The 21,747-nt window shown below is 35.9% G+C and overlaps 1 protein-coding gene across 26 annotated transcripts in view; it reads left to right on the forward strand.

The window, feature by feature from the left end:
* The window catches only part of LOC141919139 (RNA binding protein fox-1 homolog 1), a 766,805-nt gene that overhangs the window by 682,322 nt on the left and 62,736 nt on the right, over positions 1-21,747 (forward strand). For 20 of the 26 annotated variants that reach the window (XM_074814133.1, XM_074814139.1, XM_074814151.1 and 17 more), the window contains one exon: positions 13,943-14,023. The exons of the other annotated variants lie outside the window; for them this stretch is intronic. In XM_074814133.1, the coding sequence (XP_074670234.1) occupies positions 13,943-14,023 (81 nt within the window). The remainder of the gene's footprint in view (positions 1-13,942; positions 14,024-21,747) is intronic. 26 annotated transcript variants of the gene reach the window in all.

Here is a 21,747-nt window from a genome sequence, read left to right on the forward strand (position 1 = left end):
ACTATATATTTACAAAACACTACAGATTTTTCTTCCTGAGTAGCCCTTCTAAAACTGTTTTTCTGACTTTGAAATCTCATGCTGTAGTAAATTAGAATGCTCTGGAAAACAGCTATTTAGGTCACGTGGTAGCATTAATATGGATTTCCAGTAACATGTCATGAAGTGTGATTTGAAGACTGCTGTTGTAATTCCAAGGCCTAGCAAATCCCCAAACAGTTGTTGACTGTGGGCGTGCTGGTGAACTGGCTGGCTGGCTCACCTCCTGCCCTTCTCACAGGTCTGCTGGGAAGTCCGAAAATTCCATTCCTTAGAAAACAAAAGGATGGTGATTTTTTTCATTTATCATTTTCAGCATTTCACAGAATTCCACTTTTCCATATATCATAATTGATAGGCAATGTTTAAAAAATTGACTTATGTCCACATAGTCTCCTTCTAGCAAATAAAAGGATACTGTTTAATGTGCTTTTCCTCCTTATGAGAAAGAAATGCTTACTGAAGTTATCATTTCCATCTCAGCTTATCTTTTCCAGTAAACTATCAAGTTCTTAGGCAGGTTCTGATGAGGAAATTTGTAAGAAGCGCTGTGTGATTCATCTCACAAAGTCTTCATGTGAAGTGGGACAAATTTTTCACTTATTTGTATACCCATCCAATGTAAAATCCATCCCGTAGTGACCCATAATTTTGCTATGTTAAACTAGAGTCTGTTATCTATGGCTGGCAAAATACAGATTTGCAGTTTGGTTTCTTTACTAGGACTACTCTGGTACTTTCTTGCTATAAGCTGTTATATTCTTTGTTTCCATGGTTTGTTATAATACCATTTTCACCTGCTTATTTATTTTTATATAGTGTATATTTTATCTGTAATACCTAGCCTTCCTTTCATCCTCGAACAGTCTGAAAGCGAAGTTCCATGTTGTTGCTTTCAGTTATTGAAGATCTTCTGTTTTCTCTTTTGGTTTTTGAAATGATGAATTTCTGAGCAGTCTCTTGCACTGTCCCATGTTACTACACCTCTATCACTACAACAGATCAGTCCTTTAAAACAGATAGCTTGAGATGCAGTAGGGCCATTTTAAAAGACTTTGTCCTTGTAAGTGGCAAAAAATAGATTTCAGGGTGCATACCTGTTGGAGAGGCTTTTTTTTTGATAGTTCCAGTGTGCAAAGTGAGGTGTTACAGAAAGAACCTGGAAATCTAGTGAATCTTCTTTCAGAGAACAGTTGAATTCACAGTGACGCACATGAGAAAATATTCTTGTCTGGTCATATCCAACAAAAAATATTTTAAAAATTTCAAAATTTAAGTTGGCAGTAGAGAAAGAAAGGGCTTAAGACTAGTGAGGAAGAATCATTAGAACCAGTCATGGAGCACAGCTCCATGACAAGTAATAGAGATCCCATTACCCTTTCACTTAGGTGACTAATTACATATTATTTTTCCTGAATAGTCATGAAGGGCTAGTTTTTCAGAAGCTAGTTTCAAGAGTCATCCTACATAGCTGAGTAGATGTTTTCACTTCATAAATAGTCTTAACCCAGTGAGGACTATTGTAGGCACCCGGTTTCTTGGGCAGTTAGTAGTTATCATTCCAGGGTGGCTTGGAAAATTTTCCTCATCAGTTAAAATGAAAGAAAGGGGAAGAACTTGTGCTTTTGACTGTTTTATATGCCCTCAGAAGACAGAGACGTTTTAGATGCCTGGGGCTTTTTAGCATGCTGTGGATTTGGAAGCCAGCAGTATCCTTCAAGAAACAGATTTTTCAAACTTTCACAAGTTTGTTTTAAACTTTGAAATATAATGTTATATATAAGTAATTGAAGAAATACCATAGTACTATAGATATAAACATGCACTTAAATAAGAGGAATCCAGGGGAAGAGAGGATTCCTGTATGTTTGCTAACACTAATTCTCTTTGTTCATGTCTTAAAGCATCTATTTCGGGAGTGTAAGAGCACCTGGGATTCATTTCATCTTTCTAGTGTTTCTCTTTGAATTTAAATGACTCTTGCATAAGCTCAGCAAATACCCTAGAAACACTTCTCAGTGAAGGTGTCTGGAGTTTGTGAAGCTGAATTATATGCTTGCACAGCAATTCTAATCCTAGGGTAAAAGTTCACTGTACCATATCTGTAAAGCATAATTTTGGTGAAAATTGGCTGTCTGTCACTACATAGATTAATTCATCTTACAATTTGATTACATACACTTTGAACTTAGCCATTGACTAAGCAGATTTTCCTAAGTAAATGTATTCTCGACATTGTTAGCTAAACAGTTCAAGTAATTTTCTAACTACAGAAAAATTAAATAATTATTGTTTAATATTCCATCTGTTATATATAGATGCTCCTTTTCAAAGCATGAAACAAAGCTGTGGCTGTTGTTTCAAAAATCGTACTGTTAAAGTACCATCATACAAGTGATGACATCCTAGTTAGATTAACACCACTGATGACAACTAATGCATTTCTATAACTTCTGCGGAGCTGTTACAAGCCATTATAGTGGAAATACTGGTTTATGAAAGATTAATAAAGCTGGTACAAAAATGGAATTCAGCATCTGTACTAGCTATTTACTCAAAAAAATCTTCCAGAATTAATTATGCCTTATGCTACATTATAATGAATTTTTCATTAAAATGTATACCATTATGGAAACTAAACAAGGATTATTCAAAGAATAATGCTAGTGACACTTATTTTTTGAAAGATTAATTTAGTTAATTGGTTATACATTTAAATCTGGAGCAAGGTTAATCAACCTATATTTATCATTGTATCAAAGTCTACACATTTTAAAGAGAAAATCACAGATACTGTCAGTATTACCCTTTTAAAGATGTTTCTTCTGCTTGGATGTATATCTAATAATACAGTATACACTTAGGCTTTGATACTGTTCCTATGTTGATCTCTAAGGAAATTCTATACACTTGATTATTTTATGGTATAACAGAAGATAGAGAGTGGTGAAGAAGGGAGTTCCTGATTCTTCAGTGTAAAAGTTCAGGAATTTTGACCACAGTCTGGTGTAGAGGAATCATTTGATACTGGATTATGATGAATTTGTGCACAAGTAGAATCTGGAAAAACAGAAACTGCGTGTTTGCTGAAAGTTGGCATTCTTTCAAAACAGGAGAAAGGAGGTGTTTGTTGGGGGGCTTTTGATCTGTTTACTTGTTGGTACAGTCTTGCTGAGCCATAGGTCTTGAGTTTTCTGCAAGACATCCTGAGTTCATACTACTGATATATCCCACCTGAACTAGTCTTAGGTAACTACACACCAAAACCACACTGACCCTACTATCTCACTGCTTGGAGTCAATGGATTTGGAGTTGTTAAGTGTAAGTTAGTGCTGCATCCCCTCTATGGTACAGTATCAGCAGCCTTATACTATTCTCCAGTGGTAGGTCAGATCTTTGATGCTGAAGATTTTTTTAGAAGTCATATCAGTAGTTACCTGTATGTAGACAAAGAATACTCTGAGATGACAAATGAGTGCCAACAAGTTGATAGAGCTGGCATGGGTGCAAAGTACGGAGGTGAGGCAGGGAGGCAAGGTGAGGAACTGTTATATTAGCTGTTCTGGGATGCAAAAAACGTGTAGAAATGAAGTAATGCATAGAGGAACAGAAAAAGTCTATTTAAAAAGGTATTGGAAGGAAGGAAGTAGGGTCAATGAATGGCAAAATTTCTCTAGCCTCTGTACCTCCTGTATGCCTCGCATGTTTTTTACAAAGGAGTGAGATGCCTTTCCTCATTCGAAGGTCCTAACTCAAAAACCTGCTTTTCCCTTTGAACTGCCAGGTAAAAAATTTCCTCAGTGGTAGTTCTGTCAGGTAGCATTTATGAAAATTTCTTGATTTCTTTAGGTAAACTCACTCCTCTTGTAATGTCTGACCCAAAGATAAAGCAATGTGTTTGAGACAGGCTTGGAATGATAAATTCCTATGTGTGAGTAAGCCTGAATTCTACTTGGAGACATGTTCTGTGAACCGCTGAATGAATACAGGACCAGGTATAATCATAATTAAACATGTGATTGTGATTGCAACTTATTTGATTTAGTAGCTTATTCTAGCAAAGAGCACAATGTGTGTTAAAAGTACGGTTTAGCTCATGAGAGGGAAATCTATCGACCAGAAGTTGCTTTAGGCTTAGGAAGTCCTTGAGCTGCAAATGGGTGGAAGCTAGGATAACACCTGTGTGAAGAGTGCCGTGCTTGCTGTCTTCTTATGCTTTACCTTAGGTTCATGCTTTTGATGATTTGAAAAATTTTATTTTTTTAATTATATCCAACATGTCAAAATGCCACCCAAATGACAGCAAGATGGTTGAGACTATAGGGGCAGTGTGAAGGTCACATTCTTGCATTACAGTCAATGGCCACCAAGTTAAAGTAGTCATATTACATCTTGACATTTAGTTCTGTAGTCAAATGATCTGTTCAGCTGCCTTGCCAACTACTCAGGTAGTCCCCCTCATCTTGGATACATACCTTTGTTTAGTTTAAGGCTGCTTTTGCTTGAAGGAGCAACCTTCTGTAGTCCTCTTTTTCCCAGTGACCTGGTATAATACATTTGAGCAGCCTCCACACAGATCTAGCTTAATCATTGTGGAATGCAGTGGTGATCATACCTGAACATTTTATACCCATGAAATAAGATTTTTTTTGATACTAGACCAGACACTACTTAAAAAAAATCACAGAAATGTGGGTTGGGACTGACTTCTGGAGGTCATGCAGTCCAACTTCCTTTCTGAAGCAGGACCAACACCAGTGCTAGATCAGGTGAGCCACGAATTTGTATACATCTACAAGGACAGAGATTTATGATCTTCTTTGGGTAACTTTTTCCAGTGTTGCAGTACCTTCATAGTGAAAAACTTTTTCCTAATATCCAACCTAAACCTCTCAAGCTGGCAGCTGGTGGCCATTGACCTTTTATATTATCATCTACTAGAATTCCAGTGACATTTTGGCTCAATCATCTTTGTAACTTCCCTTCAAGTAGAGAAAGCTAGTAGATTGCCTTTTAACTTCCTCTTTGACAGACTAATCAAGTGCAGTTCCCTCAACCTCCCTTCACAGGCCATGAGCTCTAGACCCCCGCCCATCTTGGTGTCACTCCAACATATCCTTTCCAGTTTCTCCATGTTTCAGTTGAACTGGCGTGGCAGTAGGTTTAAAAACTGTATGCAGTATTCTAGGTGCAGTTTTGCTGGCACCAAGTATGTGTGTGTGTTGGGGGAATAACAACGGCTCCTGATCTGCTGGCCATGTTTCCATGTTTCTCCTAACTTCACCTAGTATGCAGTTTGCCTTGTTTGTTTAAATGTTACTTTAATAAAACAGAAGAAATCATTCTGATCATCAGGAGCTGTACTGTCCTTTCTTTGCTGTTACATTGCTTCTAACTTCTTGTATGTTTGTTGTTATTGTCGATATAATTGATCAGTTTTTAAAGAGCTAAAAAGAAAGTTAAGTACTGTGCTTTACTCGTGATGAGAATCTTTTGAAGAAGAAGAATGCTTGGACTTGTCTTATTTAAATATTATTTTGGGGGCTAGTGAAAATGTGTTCTATGGCTTCCTAATCAGTGACGGTCCAAAAATAAATTAAAATAAATATGGTGGCAGCCTAAAACTGTCTAATTGTAAACATTATATTGAGATATTTATTTCACAACTGTCTTCCTGGAGTTGTCTTGTTAATACAGTAGTTTGAAGCATTAGCATGGTTTTTAAGTAAATCTGACAACTATCCCCACTTGCCACATGCTGGCTTGGGGTTCGCAGAGCAGGTTCAGTACACATGAAATAGATTCTGCTTGCAAGAAACTGCATTGGGAGCTGTAGGAGAGGCTCCATGTGCACACTGAGTGTCGTATGTCACGCAAATTGGCTTTTGGACAGCTTTGAACTGTGTGTGGTGGGGTGTCTGCTTCAGGGGACAAGACTAAACCTGGTCCAGAGTAAACTCTCCAGACTCTGTATGATGTAGGTTTAGAAGCAGGATATAAAACCAGCTGTTTTATAGCTACTGCTACTGTCTCACCAATTACTTGACAATAGAGGTCAGCCTGGGTGTGCACTGTCTGGACCTGAGGTCTAGGCTACAATATGCTTGATGATTGTCTGATAGAATAAAACTGAGACTGTAATTCAAACACCAACTATATATATATATATATATGTAAAAAGCAATGGCTCAAGAATCTCTCAGAGGAAAATTTAAGACAAACTACAGGATCAAACACTTGTTTGTTCAGGACTGGGTGGGATAACTAGATAAGTTAATAGCAGTAATGCAGAGGAATACATTCCTCTAATTAAAAGAATAACAAAGTTAGGAAGATCCATGTATTAGGATGGACAGTCAGGCAGACAAACTATTCTGAAATGTAAAGTAATAAAATAATATATGAAATGTCAAGTTAATACAGTTAAGTGGAATGGAAAACAACTCTGCTGTGTTTTAAACCTTGATTACATCTGTAAATTAATGCTAAAGCAGTTTAAGACTATGTTGAATTGTATTCCAAACATAGAGCTAATGTTTTCTGTTTTGTCTTCTTAATTTTTTCCCATTTTGGGCATTGGATTACAGAATCCCAAACACATTTGCATTGTAATTACATTTCATAATACTTACTGAGAGTAGATTTCAACATACTGAGTTTTCATTTGTTTACTCATTTGTGGAAGTAGCTGAGATGAAGCTGTGCTTCACAATGGTATGCAATCTCTGTCAGTTTGGCTCTGTCAGATTTGCTTTGTGAAATTGCTTTGGGGGAAATCTCCAAGGATAGAACTGCTTCTAGTAAAAGTGAGTGTTTTGGAAAGTTTGGAAACATTGTATTACCATTTTTGAAATGTTTTTCATGCTCCTGAAATTTTTGAATCTTGAATGGACTGGGGAAGAAACAGACTAACTAAAGCCAGGATTACGCATGATGATTCAATTTTTGCTCTTTTATATTCTTAGCTTGTCATTCAGAATAGAATTTTATTTGTAAGTTAAAACCAGCATCCACTGGGGTAAGTAAATAGAACTGAGGGATTAGTAATTTGCATCTCTGCATCTAATTGCATTAGATTTGCATCTCTGTCTTATCGATTTACTGAAATAGGTAATTTACACAGAAAATAATGTCTTGACACAATATGAGAGGATAAAGTATAAACACATCTACTTGTAATCCCTCCAGGGCCATGGTGAAACTGTTGTGTTTGTGTTTGAGCAGAAAGGCTCCAGTTTCATTTATTCTGTGATTCTATTCATATTGCAGTCTTTATTCGTCAGGCAGACGTATGAATGTGACCCATTGTAGTTATCAGCAGAATATAAATGTATATTTTATATATTCAAGTATCCTATTTCAAGAATAGTATAATACCAGCTCAGAGTTTATTTATACTTTGGAATTTCTCTCATGTTTGTTTCTCCAAGTTACAAATGAACCAAGAACAAGTTACAATGAATCAAGAGTGACATCATTTACATACGTTTTAGTCTGCTGGGAGGACCTAGAAAGATTAGGAATAAAGATTTGATTTTCAAAGGTCCTGAACAGCTTCAGTGGAACACATCTCCCAGTGTAAGATAGTGACAGTGGATATCACTGAATATCAGTTTGTGTGCACCTGAATTTGTATATATGTATCATATAGTATACATATCTTGTAGGAAAGTTACAGTTACGGGCAGTACTGACAGTACCACTCAAATTTTTTACATGATTACACAATGCATTTCTAGTTTTAGATTTTTGGTGACAGTACATGAACAAGGATTTACACTTGGATGCCAATGATAAGCTAAAGACCTAACTAGCAAGCACTAACAAGCACAGGTAAACTCTCTAGACTTGTTAGGTACTTTGGTACAAGCAGTGGTTGAGTTTGTGTGACATAGTGATTTCATTCTCGTTACAAGACAAGGAATGTCTGTGGCTGATTAATAATTTTTAAATTATATTTGGAAAGGGTGGTTTATTGCAACTGTTACTCATTGTTAATGGAAACATTACATAAATTGTTCCTGTGAAATACAGCCCCTCTATGGTAAGGATGGCATGCTGATGTAAAGAGAAACAAGTCAGTCACACAGTGTGTGTTTTTAAGCTGGCATTACTTTGCCACATACCAACAGTACCATGGCACAGCCGAAATTTGCCACTAAAAACCAGTGATTATGCCATGCTGCATTGTCAAGCTATTCCTCCTAAAGCAATCTTTGAGAACTGTAGTGATCAGTAGTGGATATACCTTTCAACTGTCCATTGGTGGAAGTGGGTGAAGTTGTGAGTCAGGAAAAAGGATGTTGGCATGGGAGCAGAGCTTAAAAGTTTGCCACTTCCCAGCTTCTGTGCTATCTGCAAGGTCTTTCCCAGTCTAAGACTTCACAGTACATACTGGTAGGTAGTTTGATCAGTTGTGTGTGGTATGTCAGGTCTTGGAGGAGAGATCCTGAAGCACCTTGTTACCTTGTGATGAGTTAGTTATACTACAGAGGGAAGATGAGGGGAGAGGAAAATTAGGAGAATCTCACACCAAATTCTTACCAGAGCTGCAAACTCTGTTGCTCATTCGATTTTTACTTACCCATCAACCCTGGTATATGACATAGTGTACTGGACACTGAACATATATAACAGGTGAGAGAGGTGTTTCTCAAAAGCTTGTAATGATGTGACCAGCAAAGCATCATTGGGCAGATGGCTTACAAATTATGTTTGTTGTGACATGCACTGCTGTTCCCTGAGTCATTGCCTAAGTTCATTGAGTATTTTGGTGACACTCTAAGAGAGGTGATAATGCACTATGCTTAGAAAAGTGATGGAAAGAAAATTGGCATTTTACATAGAACTTTTGAATAAAGAAATCCTGTAAAATGTCTTAGAGACACATACCTTCACCAACCCAGTCTTTTGGGGTTTTTTTCCCCTGTTTTTAATAACTAATGTGAGGTTATATGTGTGTCTGGGACTTACTACATAAGTGTATGAATAGAGCATAGATTTTCATTGTCATTACCAGTAACAAGTATACACAGGTTATTCAATAATTGAATGTATTTCAGGTTTGTTGTCAGAAAGTAATATAGATACCGATTTGGACTTATGGAACTCACCTTTGGACATCAATTACTTTAGATTCTTCTCCTTACCATGCAACTCTCTTGTTTAAGTGAAACTCCATATATAACTTTGTGGGAATCAAATATAGGTTTCGTTTGTATTTTTAACATATTGGAAGAAAGAAAGTGTGTATTTTTGGATGATGCTACTTTATTCCTTGTTAATAATAGATCATAGAGTCATAGAATAGTTTGGGTTGGAAGGGATCTTTAGAGGTCATCTAGTCCGACCCCCTTACAATAAGCAGGGACATCTTCAACTAGATCAGGTTGCTTAAAGCCCTGTCCAACCTGGCCTTGAATACCTCCAGGGTTGGGGAATCTACCAATGCTCTGGGCAACCTGTTTCAGTGTTTCACCACCCTCATTGTGAAAAATTACTTTTTATATCTAGTCTAAATCGACTCTCTTTTGGTTTAAAACCATTTCCCCTTGTCCTATCACAACAGGCTTTGCTAAAAAGTTTGTCCCCACCTTTCCTGTAGCCCCCTTTAAGTACTGGGAGGCCGCTATAAGGTCTCCCCAAAGCCTTCTCTTCTCCAGGCTGAACACCCCCAACGCTCTCAGCCTTTATTCATAGGAGAAGAGCTCCAGACCCCTGATCATTTTTGTGGCCTCCTCTGGACCTGCTCAAGCACGTCCATGTCCTTCTTATGTTGGGGACCCCAGAGCTGGCACAGTGCTGCAGGTGGGGTCTCAGGAAAGCAGACTAGGCGGGGAGAATCCCCTCCCTTGACCTGTTGGCCACACTTCTCTTGATGCAGCCCAGGATACAGTTGGCTTTCTGGGCTGCAAGTTCAAACAATTCAGTGTCAACACAACCATCCATGAATGATGAATGTGTTAAAATTTGAAGGAGTGTTATTCTGTTTATAGAAAGATCCCAAATAATTGAAGGCACTCCAGAAGCACTTTTTTGGAATTAACAGCATATTTAAAAGCATACTAAGGCCCCGTTGTTTGACTGTAGATAGGGAAGGGCTAAGAGAACACTTAACACCTATTATGTGTTCAAGATACTGTCTTTAAATTCCCTAGCCAGATGAGACAATAGAAACTAACACACTATTATTGTACAACAGTGGCCTTTTAGTTAGGTGTTTCTCATCTATTTCTGTGACACATTTTGAAATAACCCATCATTTAAAAATATTTCAGACCAGAACAAAGATAACGCTATTTCTGTCTGGAAAGACCAGTATTAAATTACACTTTTAGAACAGCAAATCAAGAGCAGACATGGATTGTGTATGAGGATCTTTGATAAACTAGCAAATCTCCTGGGTACTACTTCTTAGCTATCTGAATATTTGAGAAATTCAGTGGACTTCATCATATGTCATGTATGAGCAGTGACTAGTCTGTGCATCGTCACTAGTACATTGGGATTTCTCCTTATGCTCTGTATATTAATTTATATGAATCATGTAAATATAACTATACGCAAAAACTTGCTTTTGAAAGTATAAAAAGGTTGGAAAAATGCTTTTAGTCAAATATCTTGGAACAACTGGGAATTTAATTTTTAGAATTCTAAAAATATTAGTGATTTCACATCATTTTCCTCAGTGCTGAATATTTTTGAAGTGATTATTTTCTCAAAATACCTGTAGTGCTTCAACAAAGGACCTAATCAAACAGTACATCCTTAATCATGGACTCTAGGAGAAAACATTGGAGGAAGAGAAGTATGAATGGGAATATTTTTTGATCTTGAAAAATACGTTTTTGTCTGTGCTGCAAGCCTGTACGCCAAAGATGAGTAGTAAATCAGTCTGGGGGATCTCTGTTTTGTGCAGCACAACCCACTGACTTGCTCAGCCACTGCAGGCTATTCTCCCATTGCACCCAGCAGCATGGCTGCCTCAGTTTCCCTTCTGCCACCGGTCTGTCCAAAGCTCTCCTGTGTACCTGTAGTGAATACGCTCTTCAGACATATATGCTAACATTTTTCTGATCCTTTTGGTGGAGTGAGTTAGGAGGAGCTTTCTGCTGATGATCTCCAAAATCCTGTATCACTGGTCACATGTCTGCTGTGACCAAATAAGTAGCTGCTTATATTAGAGAAAAGCAAAAAAGCATGCAGATTGTTCTTAATGAGAGAATATCAGCTTTAAATATGCTGTCACAGAAGGCATTGCAGAATTAAAGATGAACTCTTGCATGACTATACTTTTTTGAATTTCATCAGCTCCATGATATTATTAGATTACAGTTTGAACAGAAATATTAAGAACTTTATATTAAAATCCTTGTTCTTACGAAACCCTGCCTTTATTCTATCATGCAAGAATTTAGTATTCTAGAGGAAAAATAATTTATTATTTTTTTTTTTACATTAGGGAAATTATAGATTGTTTCAATGTTCTGAGGTTTATCCAGAAGATCTTATTGAAAATAATTCAATCTTTCCCCAGTTGTATTAATTACAATTTTAATATTTTTAATACCAAAATTAGATGCAGCAGAAATAATCTTTTCTCACAAAAGTAGATTTAAAAGTTCCATATTCTTCTAACAAAATCTAATAATAGTGGTTTAGGTATTAGTATTAATTTTATACACAAATTCGAAGGCAGATTGTCAAAATATAATTAGAAAGCTCTATGCAACAAATTAAATGCACTCTAGTAGCATGGATGAAAAAATCATCTGTTTTGAAGTACTTCCATTAGAAATTAGAAGACTAGAGTAGGGAAAATTGGATTTGTATGAGATGAAATCAGAAAAAATGTAAGAATGTTAGCTGCAAAGAACAGGAGAATCCCTATGGACTGTGGAACAAGCAAAGTTTCCTCTAGAATTTATGTTGAATAATATAAATAAACGATAATCTTCAATTTCTAAAAACCTTTATATATTTACTAAACATACTTGAAGTCATTATAGTTACATTTTTCTTAAAACCTAACGGAAATTACTGATTTTAATAATTCCTTTCTTTTCCTCATTTCACTCCGCTGGATGAATGCCTCTATGTCTTCAGCTCACTTGAATTTTCAGGCTTCTGTAGCAGCACAAGTTCTGAAGCATCTATAGTGTTAAATACATTCATATTCCAATCTACACATTCCTAGTGTCAATTGAGTGTGTTGATAGGGCCTGTTTATCTACTAGCCTGAAGATGATGCATGCCATTAGCATCACAATGGGTATATGTTCATTTAACAGCTTCCAGTTGTGGATTTTTCTGGAAGGCTGAGAGAGATAGATACAGATATAGTCAACTATGTACTGTCTTAAAGTAAGGAGAAAAATTATTTTTTAGCTTGTTTTGTCTTTCAGTTTAGCAGTGGATAGCTGGAAAAAAGCAAGCATGTCCAAATGCTGTTACTTAAGGGTATGCTATTGTCTGGAAAGGTTAGAAGCATAATATTTCATGAGATTTCCAGTGCTCACAGTCTTAGCTAAATTGCATAAATTCCAAGAATTATTTTCCTTCAGTATTTCCCATATTTCTTCAACTGACAGCTGCAAGCAATAATCAAAGAACTGGTTAATGACAGAAATCTTTTTAAAACTCTTTCTGAAAGAACTGTGCTCTGGTAACGGAATGCAAATTGAGAATTGCTCCGGTAATACTATATGGAAAACATGCCTACCATTTGTAATTTATCTTATGCATCCAAACATATTTGACTCAACTCTGTTGAGTTACGTTGCTTATGTCAATGCACAACTTCTAAAGTCTCACAAATCTTCATGTAAATTTAATAGTTTTGAACTTGTGTGATTCACAAATCCTGACAGCTTGACGTATGTCAGTGTGTGTATATATGTAATTTTTTTTTTTGCGTGTGTGTGTATACGCAGATATATACAGGTATATCTGCAAAACCAGATGTGCCGCATCCTGTTCTTCCTGGTGGACTGTATTCCAGAAGAGCAGAAGGTTTTTTCCTAATGTGAAAGTATAGTTGTTTCTACCTCTAATCAATGTTCTATCTTTATTCAGCTAAGACTGCTAAGATATAATTGTAAGAAAGATGTTGAAATAGTAAGGCATTTTATATGAGTTCATTTAAAAAAAAAAAAAAAGGAAATAAGCTTAAACTTCTGTCATTTGTTCAAAATGAACATGCATTGCAAAAGTGTTTTTTTAAGTTGATTTTGTTTTTACTTTTCCTTTTTTTCTTTAAAAAAAGTTTTCATTTCTTTTACTTGGTTTTGTTCTTAATCCTGAATCCAGCTAATATACTGGCAAGTAGCCTATGTTTATGTATTTCTCATTTGAGCAAAAAATACTGAAATCTTCACACGTATTAGTAATCGCTTGCACCAGTGTTAATTTAAGCGATATAACTGAGATCATACTTGGCCTAACGTCTGTGTATGGGAGCTTTGCGGTCTGATTTATCTGCTGCGTGTGCCTGAGCAGCCTCTCACTGCAGCAGAGCGCGGGAGAGAAGTCGGTGGCTGGGTGGTGCGGGCGGGTGGGCAGCAGAGCTAACTCAGCCCCTTCTGCTTCAGGAGCCAGGGCAGAGAGGGAGAGAGAGCAGCGGGGCGAGGGGCTGGCACACCCACAAATGCTCGGAGCCTGCCCCAGCTTCCCCATGTGAGAAGAAGGGGGGTTGTATTTTGGGGGATGTCTGTGTTTTGCTTTTTCAAATGTGAAATCGTACGTGTTTATTGGGGCTCGTTCTGCTTTGAAGTTAAAGGACAAAAAGTGCCCCTGCTTCACTGCACTGCTCCGGTTATGACTTTATTTCTGTTTTGAGATAAAAACTGAGGTTTAGTTTGAGTGTTCCAAAACCAGATACCACTCTCTCTCTCTTTCTTGTAGGCAGGGTGCTGCTGTGCCAGGCAAACCAGGAGGGATCTCCCGTGTACAGTGCCCCCAGTTCACTAGTATACACATCCACAAGTAAGCTAGTGTTATGGCTTTTTGTTTTGTTTTGTTTTGTGACAAAAGCACATTAATGTGAATTGAGGCCCCTAAAAATGTAAACTTTCCCAACAGCTCTTGTTAAGGTAAATGTGGTATTTATAAACATATGTAAGTAATGTCAACAGTTAATTCAGTGGTTTTAGTTGCATCTTTATCCTCAGAATATATATTAAAAAAAAAAAAAAAAATTACCTGTATTGCAATGTTCTACATAAATGGTCAGAAGTTCTACAGTAACAGTGAAATTTTTTGGAATCCAGTACTGTTGTGCACTCTGCATTTTGTGTAGAAGATGAAGTTGTGTTGCTTTTTCTGTCCTGGTCACAACTGTGATTTAATAAACAAAAAGTCTTATGTCATGCCACCATTTGTTTGTGTCAGGAAGCAAATAGATATGAAGTCTTTTGTAAAAAAGGAAAAAGACTGTGTGCAAGTGAGTATTTTGAATTTAAAAAAGCTTCTCTAATAAAAATAGCAAAGACAAGATGAAACGATAGATGCTGCCATCAGCCATTTTTCCATACAAAGCTTCGGAGTAGAAATGTGTCCTCTAAAATTCTGAAGCAGAAGTGGAACTGAGTCTTCTGAGAGTGTTTTAGATTGTATTAATGGTACCACTGATGCCTATTCTCAAATCTAGTCAGATAAGAAGCTTCTAGCTGAATGAAATAGTACTAATTGCTGCTTGCAGAATTAGGGTGAACAGCAGCCTTTGCTATGTGTTCTTAGCAGTCCTCTGTAAAGAAAATATTTTACATTGTCCGATTTAACAATGTTATCAGATATGCTCTTTATGAAGATTGTGTTCAATCTGGAATGCAATTCTACTGTCTTAAAGCTTCTCTAGACCACTAAAATAATTAATTTCTTTTATTAATTAAAACCAGGAATGAGGACAAAAGAGTTCCGTAGCGATCATCTCTACAGTCATGTAACTCATATGTCAAAGGCTATGAATAGCATCCCTAGAGCTGCTGCTTTTACCATATAAATATGGGATCTAGTTTCAAAGCGGAAGTCTACAAATACATAGTGAACTAACAAAATATATCCAGTGTTTTAAATTGGAAATTATCAGTTAAATCTGCATTTGCTTCGAGGTGCTCCAAGAATATTTTGTACTATGTCACCTTTCCCAAGCAGTGGCTTTTTTAAATCCTTGTAGTAACACAGAGATGAAATACTGACTGTTTAAATCAGTGTTCCCTTTTGTACATTTTTAGTGCACTATTCCTTTTTGCCTGAAATACCAGTCTTTTGACCAAAATACCAATCTCTGACTGAAATTATTTTCCTAGAAAATTGTCCAAACATTTCATTCATCTCACTGTTAGGGAGCTTCTTGGTGGGGAGGGGGGGGGGGGGGGGTGTTTGTTTTTAATTTTCTGGGAATTGCTCTAAATAAAGCCTTTCTTAAGTTTACCCTGTTCTCCTATTATCTCACTGAGTTCTATCCTAGGAAATTTACTTCTAGGGTTGCTCTTTACAATGTATGGCATTTCCACTATTATTAATTCCCTAGACAGTCATTGTATAGCTAGCCAAGCTCTGTACTTCACAGTTTCCATTATGTCTCATGAGTCAATCCCTTTGAAAAATCTTATTTTGCAGTGGTGCTCCTTGAACAATGATATCCTAACAAACACCTGTTTGTTTTCAATTATGCCAAACACATAAGTAAACAGACTTTGCCTATCTGCTTCCCACTGGGCAATGTGTAATACACAGTTTCATAACAAGAGATTGCTAGTAGCCCTTGCAGTAGAAATTATTACACTTCTGTTGAATCTGTGTGTCTGCAAGTCATGATTTTTCTTTTATTATGTACAGTATTCATATTGCCAAAATGTAGTTTCCCCCACAGGGTAACAACTCCTAATAATACAGAAATACTACAATTACTAATGATTGTAATTTTTTTTTAATTTCTCCTTATTACAAAACTTTCAATAAAGATGTAAAATACTTCCATTTCTATAGGAACTTCTAAGAAGTGAATAGAAATGAAGCTTGACTTTTGTCTCATTTTCTTTCTTTTATTATTTCAAAGATCTATATTCCATTTCTTATGCACATTTGTAGTATTGAAATAACTGATAAATTAACATTAATATCTAGGAGACTGATACTTTTAGTATTATCGTTCCATGTAGACAACAATATTGCAGCCTTCATCTTTGAATACTTTGTTAATCATTTATTCTGTTACTGCCAGTATTGTAACCATGTAATATTTTAGAACAGCTTACAATGTAAGAATTAAGAGGTTTAAAATTTGTAATTGTTTTAACAGAAGGGAAAGAGTAGTCTGAGATTTTTAAAGCCATCTGAGAGGTTTTCAGTTCATTAAATGCTAATGGCATTTAGGAATTTTCAGATATTTGGAAGAGGATGGTCCCTTTTTTTAGAAATGTTGTTTTTAACTTGACTGTTCATCTTTTGCTCCCGAGTTATGTTCTGTAAGAAATGAAGGACTGAAACATGGTTGTAAAATATATTTTTCTTAATTTGGCTAGCTTTATTTCTCACTTAACTTTTTAACTTTTAATTGTATCAGTCACTAGTTGTCTCTGATGACTCTGAACATTTTTACCCCATTTTTTTCACTGGACAGAAAGAAGAGTGCATTTCTTGGAGCTAATCTTTCCCTTCTGACGTTTTATTTCCCCGGGATATATTTTATGTATCACATTGTACATTTCCCAGTACAGTGATTAGTTACACCTCTGAATATGTCAGGAGATGGAAACATGGCCCTGCTTCCTTCCATCACTTCTGGCCTTTTGCATAATACAAAAAGAAATGAGCTGTTTCTTCTGCGAGCAGTGGAACAAATCAGTAACAATAGTCTCTCGTGCATCATCTGTTCTCTTATGCTGGAGCAGAAGATGGGACCTGGATCAGTTTTTCATTTGCACATCTTTTCTGGGAATAGATCATTTGTTATGTAGAAAGCATAGTTTCAGCATGCAAATGTGTTCACATCCCTTGGTGGGACAGATTCTTTGCCTTATTGAGACAACCAAAGGAAGCTCATGGTCTCATCTTGGCTGCTGTAGATTCCCATAGTATTGGCATCTTGAGGACAGAACTAATACAACTGTTTTCAGTTAAATACTTCATCATTATCTTAATGCAGAACATAGATGAGTATTGGAAGGAGATATATCCAGAAAGTAAAGATTAGAGTACACCAAGTCCCAGTGAGTAAGCAAGCGTTTACTGGAATCTTCCTGGAGGCCCATGATATCTCACTGAAACTTAGTAAATCAAACAGTTTGGCTGCACGTAACTGACAGTCTCTTTTTGCCCCTGCTTCTTTAGACTAGTTGCTTCCACAGGAAATTTTTAAATCCTGAAGAAATTTGTATCTACTGTTAAATAAGAAATGTATCAAGAAAAATCTTGGAACTTTTTCAAATTGAAGCCACTCAAGAATAGGATCCATGAGAATATTAAGATCCTGCTGGAGAAAAGGAAGATTCAAATGAAGAAAAAAGTTCTGTCACTGAATATCTGTATCACTGTTCTACAAAGGACAGTAATATAGCTGGGTATGTATGGTTAAAAAAGGCAAAAATACGAATCTCAATTTGTGCAAAGACTTTTGAAAACTGTTTAGTGCCTATTTTCCCCATGTTTCTGTAATGTAGAAGTACCTGAAAATGTCGGTGAAATAGAAGTAGATGAGAGCCAAAACATGGGAAAGAAGGAATACTTGAAATTGTAGAATCATAGAATAATTCAGGTTGGAAGGACTGGGTTGCACCAGGGCACCTTTAAGGATGGAGACTGCACAACCTTTCTGAGTCGTCTGTTCCAAAACTTGAATGTCCTTACAGTGTAAACCTCTCATCTTTCAAGTTATGTTTGTTGTCTCTTGTCCTCCCGGTTTGTGCCTCTATGAAGAGCCTACCTCCATTTTCTTGACAACCTCCCCTTCCCTTTCAAGGCAGCAGAGGGCAAAGGAGGTGCACCTGCCAGTAGAAAGTTTCTTTGTGCACCGGGATAGCTAATCAACGTTCTTGGGCTGGCGAAGTACTAGCTGATGTAGCAAGGAAGCCAGCCTAAAGCTGTTCATCACATTTTTCAAAATTTACAGTTGTGCGTACCCAGGTCCCATGGAAGGCATTGGGAGAGAGATTACAAGTTTTAACAAAAGCTCAAAAGCAACTAACTGTTCTTCACTGTTTTCTAGATCACAACTTTGATCTTTGTAACTTTTAGGCTTTATTTTAGCTCTAAGTAAAAGTAAAGATACTAGAGTTATTGGATATGTAACTTACTGGTAGATTTTTCTGAGCATGTATTAAAGGGACAGCTCACTGGACTGAACAGGTAACATATGTGGTAAACCAGTAAATTGCTACACTCCATTGTTCAGAGTGATGTGCAGATGACTGCCTATATTTCTCAAATGTTTTGCATGCCCATAAAAGAGAATTTTGCCTTGGCTTCAATGAGTACATTTTAAACTAATGTCAATTTTGGCTTACATTTTCTAAATGTTAGAGTTGTTTTATCTTCAGTAAGCATGCTTATCAGCTCCAAAATATCCATGTTCTTTTTCCATAAATTTTCATTTTTTATCAAAAATAAATAAATCTCTCATATTGCAAGGAAGTGATAGAAATACAAGAAGATAAAATATGAAAATGCATAAATCAGATATAATTTTATTTTATCATACTCAAGGGCAAATGAAGTTGGCCCATTTTTTAATTAATATATTGATTACAATTTTGTAAGAAGTGGTGGTGAAATTCAGGAAAAATGATTGAGGTGGTACAAATGCTTATAAATCTGTCCCACGTTGTTCGTGTTCTTTAATTGTAATTGTCTGATAAAACTTCCATCAGTTTCTGTAATTAACCTAATGGTCTAAATGCATTTCCAGATCACTGACTATTCATTTCAATATAGAAAATGCCATTACATTGAGTTTAATTAATACAAAGTAAGTCCACAGTCATTGTGTCATTAGAATAGAAGTTTACTGTTTTAACTATTTCAGTTATGAATATTTTTTTCCTCTCATTTTGTTTGTCCCATTTATGGACTTGAGTGTTCATTCTCTATTCATACTAAAATAGTATAAAGCCTTTATAATTAAAATACTGAAAACTCAATGCTCTTCCAGTTCTCATCCTCAAAATATCGGTGTAGATATTTTTTGTATTTATCATTTCAACTATTTTTGAACAGAATTCAGACAGTGCCAAATTCCTAATCCCATGATATGCCCTAGAACATCTTATTTGTCTTGATATTCCTTTCACAGAAGTATATATGACAGATAAGCACTCACCAGAGAATACTTTTGCTTTGCGTCAGACAGATATTAAAACAATAAACTCTGTTGCCCTGGGATTTTAGCTTATGAGCAACCAGAAAACAACAAGGCAAAGATGAGATGTTTTTGAAAGGTGGGAAGGCAGTTCTTTCAGAAAATTCCCTGGAAACCTTTGGTCTTGTAATACTTTTGACAAGAAGTATTTTTAATGCTTAAGTTCTTTTAAAGCAAGTAGGGAAATACATTCCATTACTTCAGAACAGGCATTAGAAATGTTCCTAAATTATCCTAATAATCTTACTGAGCCAAAGGTATGTGTTACAGGCCAGGAGAGAAGGAAAATCTATAACAGAAGCTTAAAGTATTAATTATATGATACGGGAATTTTGCTTTTTATATATGTTCTCTGTTAAAAACTTACGAAGACTTATGTATGAGAGACACATGTACTATTTTTAAAATATTTTTTTTTCCCATGGGTGTTTTGTTTTGATTCATAAGTGGAGGATAGTTTGGGACTTTGTTGATATGCATGGAATAAATAAGGAAAATCATAAATACTAAGTATAAATACCACATCCAATAGTGAAATTTAGTCTGTTTGAGGACTCACTGTGCCACAGAAATGAGAATTAATTAAAGCCTGTCTATTCAATCTATCTGTTGAATATCCTTGCTAAAAGTAGGTTACTTGGTTTAGGAATATTAGTAAACTACCTCAAAAATGCTGTGTGAAACTATTTTCATGTTTCTTGTTTCAGTGAAGACATTGCAGGTTTTATTTTTCTGTGGCATTACTAATGGATTGAAGTAAGACCTCTGACATTTCTATTATATTCTGGGATATTTCCAGTACCAAGAAGATTACATGGGGAAAATACAAATTCTCAAGAGGTGATTTTAAAATGCACTTCTGAGCAGAATCATTAGTGGAAACATTCAGTTTAGAAATCTTGATTCAGTTGATTTTGTCAGGTTTAATCTGTTGCACACAAGAAATTACCTGAAAATTATATTGTAATGATGATAGTCGTTTTAGTATTATGCTGAGACTCCAGGCAACTAAAGTGTAGGCGCTCCTGGCATTTGCTATATCCTTTTCTGGGTTTTGTATGTAAGACATGATTGACCATATTCAGTCCTAATGGACATGTGCTTTATTGTAATGACATGAATGATTAATTTGTTCTGATTTTATTGCTGTAGTTTTTCTTAATTTATTTGTTGTGATTTTACTGTTATTGGTAAGGGAGTTGCAGTTTAGTAAGCTTGCCATTTTGAATTGGTGTATGGGTCAGGAACAGCTTAAAGAATGAGTATTCATATGGTGTAAATAATTTGCCTATGTTACAGTATTTCTGAATTAAATATAAAAAGGTTTCTGCAAACTGAATTTTTAATTGGTGTCTTTTCTCTTAAACTCGAATGGCAGGTCATTTCATCACAATTAAAATATACATTAGTAGGTTTCGTTTACATGTTTGTGGTTTTGTCTGCTTTTTATTGCTTAACAGGAAAAAGCTAGAGTACCGCTGCAAAGGAGTTCTATGATTAAGCCAACTTAACCATTGTAGGACTGAGATTCATGAATGAAACAGTGCAAAAATCCCGCCCAAAGGGTCCATACATTTGAGTAGACCAATCACACACATCATTTCCAGGTTACAAAAACCTCAGTAAAAACCAGGTGATGGAAGCATTTAGGAGTCAAACTATCTTTTAATGTGTTCCCTGAATTAATTAATTGCCTTTATAAATAAAGAGAACCACCTCGTAGTAACCCAGGAATAATGTGGTAACTGACCTTCCTTGTCTGTATGTTAAAATACAATGGGTTTACATGAAAGCTTAAATAAAGAAGATATCAATAATAAGTAAGATAGGAAGTTTACTAATTGTTTTCCATGATTTCCCGCCACTCGCTGTACAGAAGTGTAAAAGGTTGAAAAATCATGTATCACTTCCAGAGAAAAATATTGATGTCATCTCTTGTTGGAATGTCTTCGGAAGGTTTTTAAACACTGTTTTGGCCTATTGTATTGGACCTTGCTTTGAATAAAGTTGCACAATTCTGAATGTAGGATAACTTCACTGACTTCTAAATCAGATAGGTATAAAGACAACACAAAATTAACAAAATTGAGAAAAATTATATTCATATGTATTACGTTATATTCTTGATTTAAGTATCAACATTTTTAAACTGTAAAGTGAACCTCTTTTGAGGTTTTTTTGGTAGCACTGCCTGAAATTCTTGTTACAGCATTTTTTTGTGTTCTCTCACTATATATTGTCCTTCTGTAACTATTTTCAGGATAACTGTCCTTTTACCTTCTATTTATCAGTATTTTACATGGTGACTTATAAGTCATTAGTAAGATGTATTGTAGTTGTCCAGAATCTGTAA

Source organism: Strix aluco, unplaced genomic scaffold, assembly GCF_031877795.1.
Source record: "Strix aluco isolate bStrAlu1 unplaced genomic scaffold, bStrAlu1.hap1 H_1, whole genome shotgun sequence".
Taxonomy (NCBI): domain Eukaryota; kingdom Metazoa; phylum Chordata; class Aves; order Strigiformes; family Strigidae; genus Strix; species Strix aluco.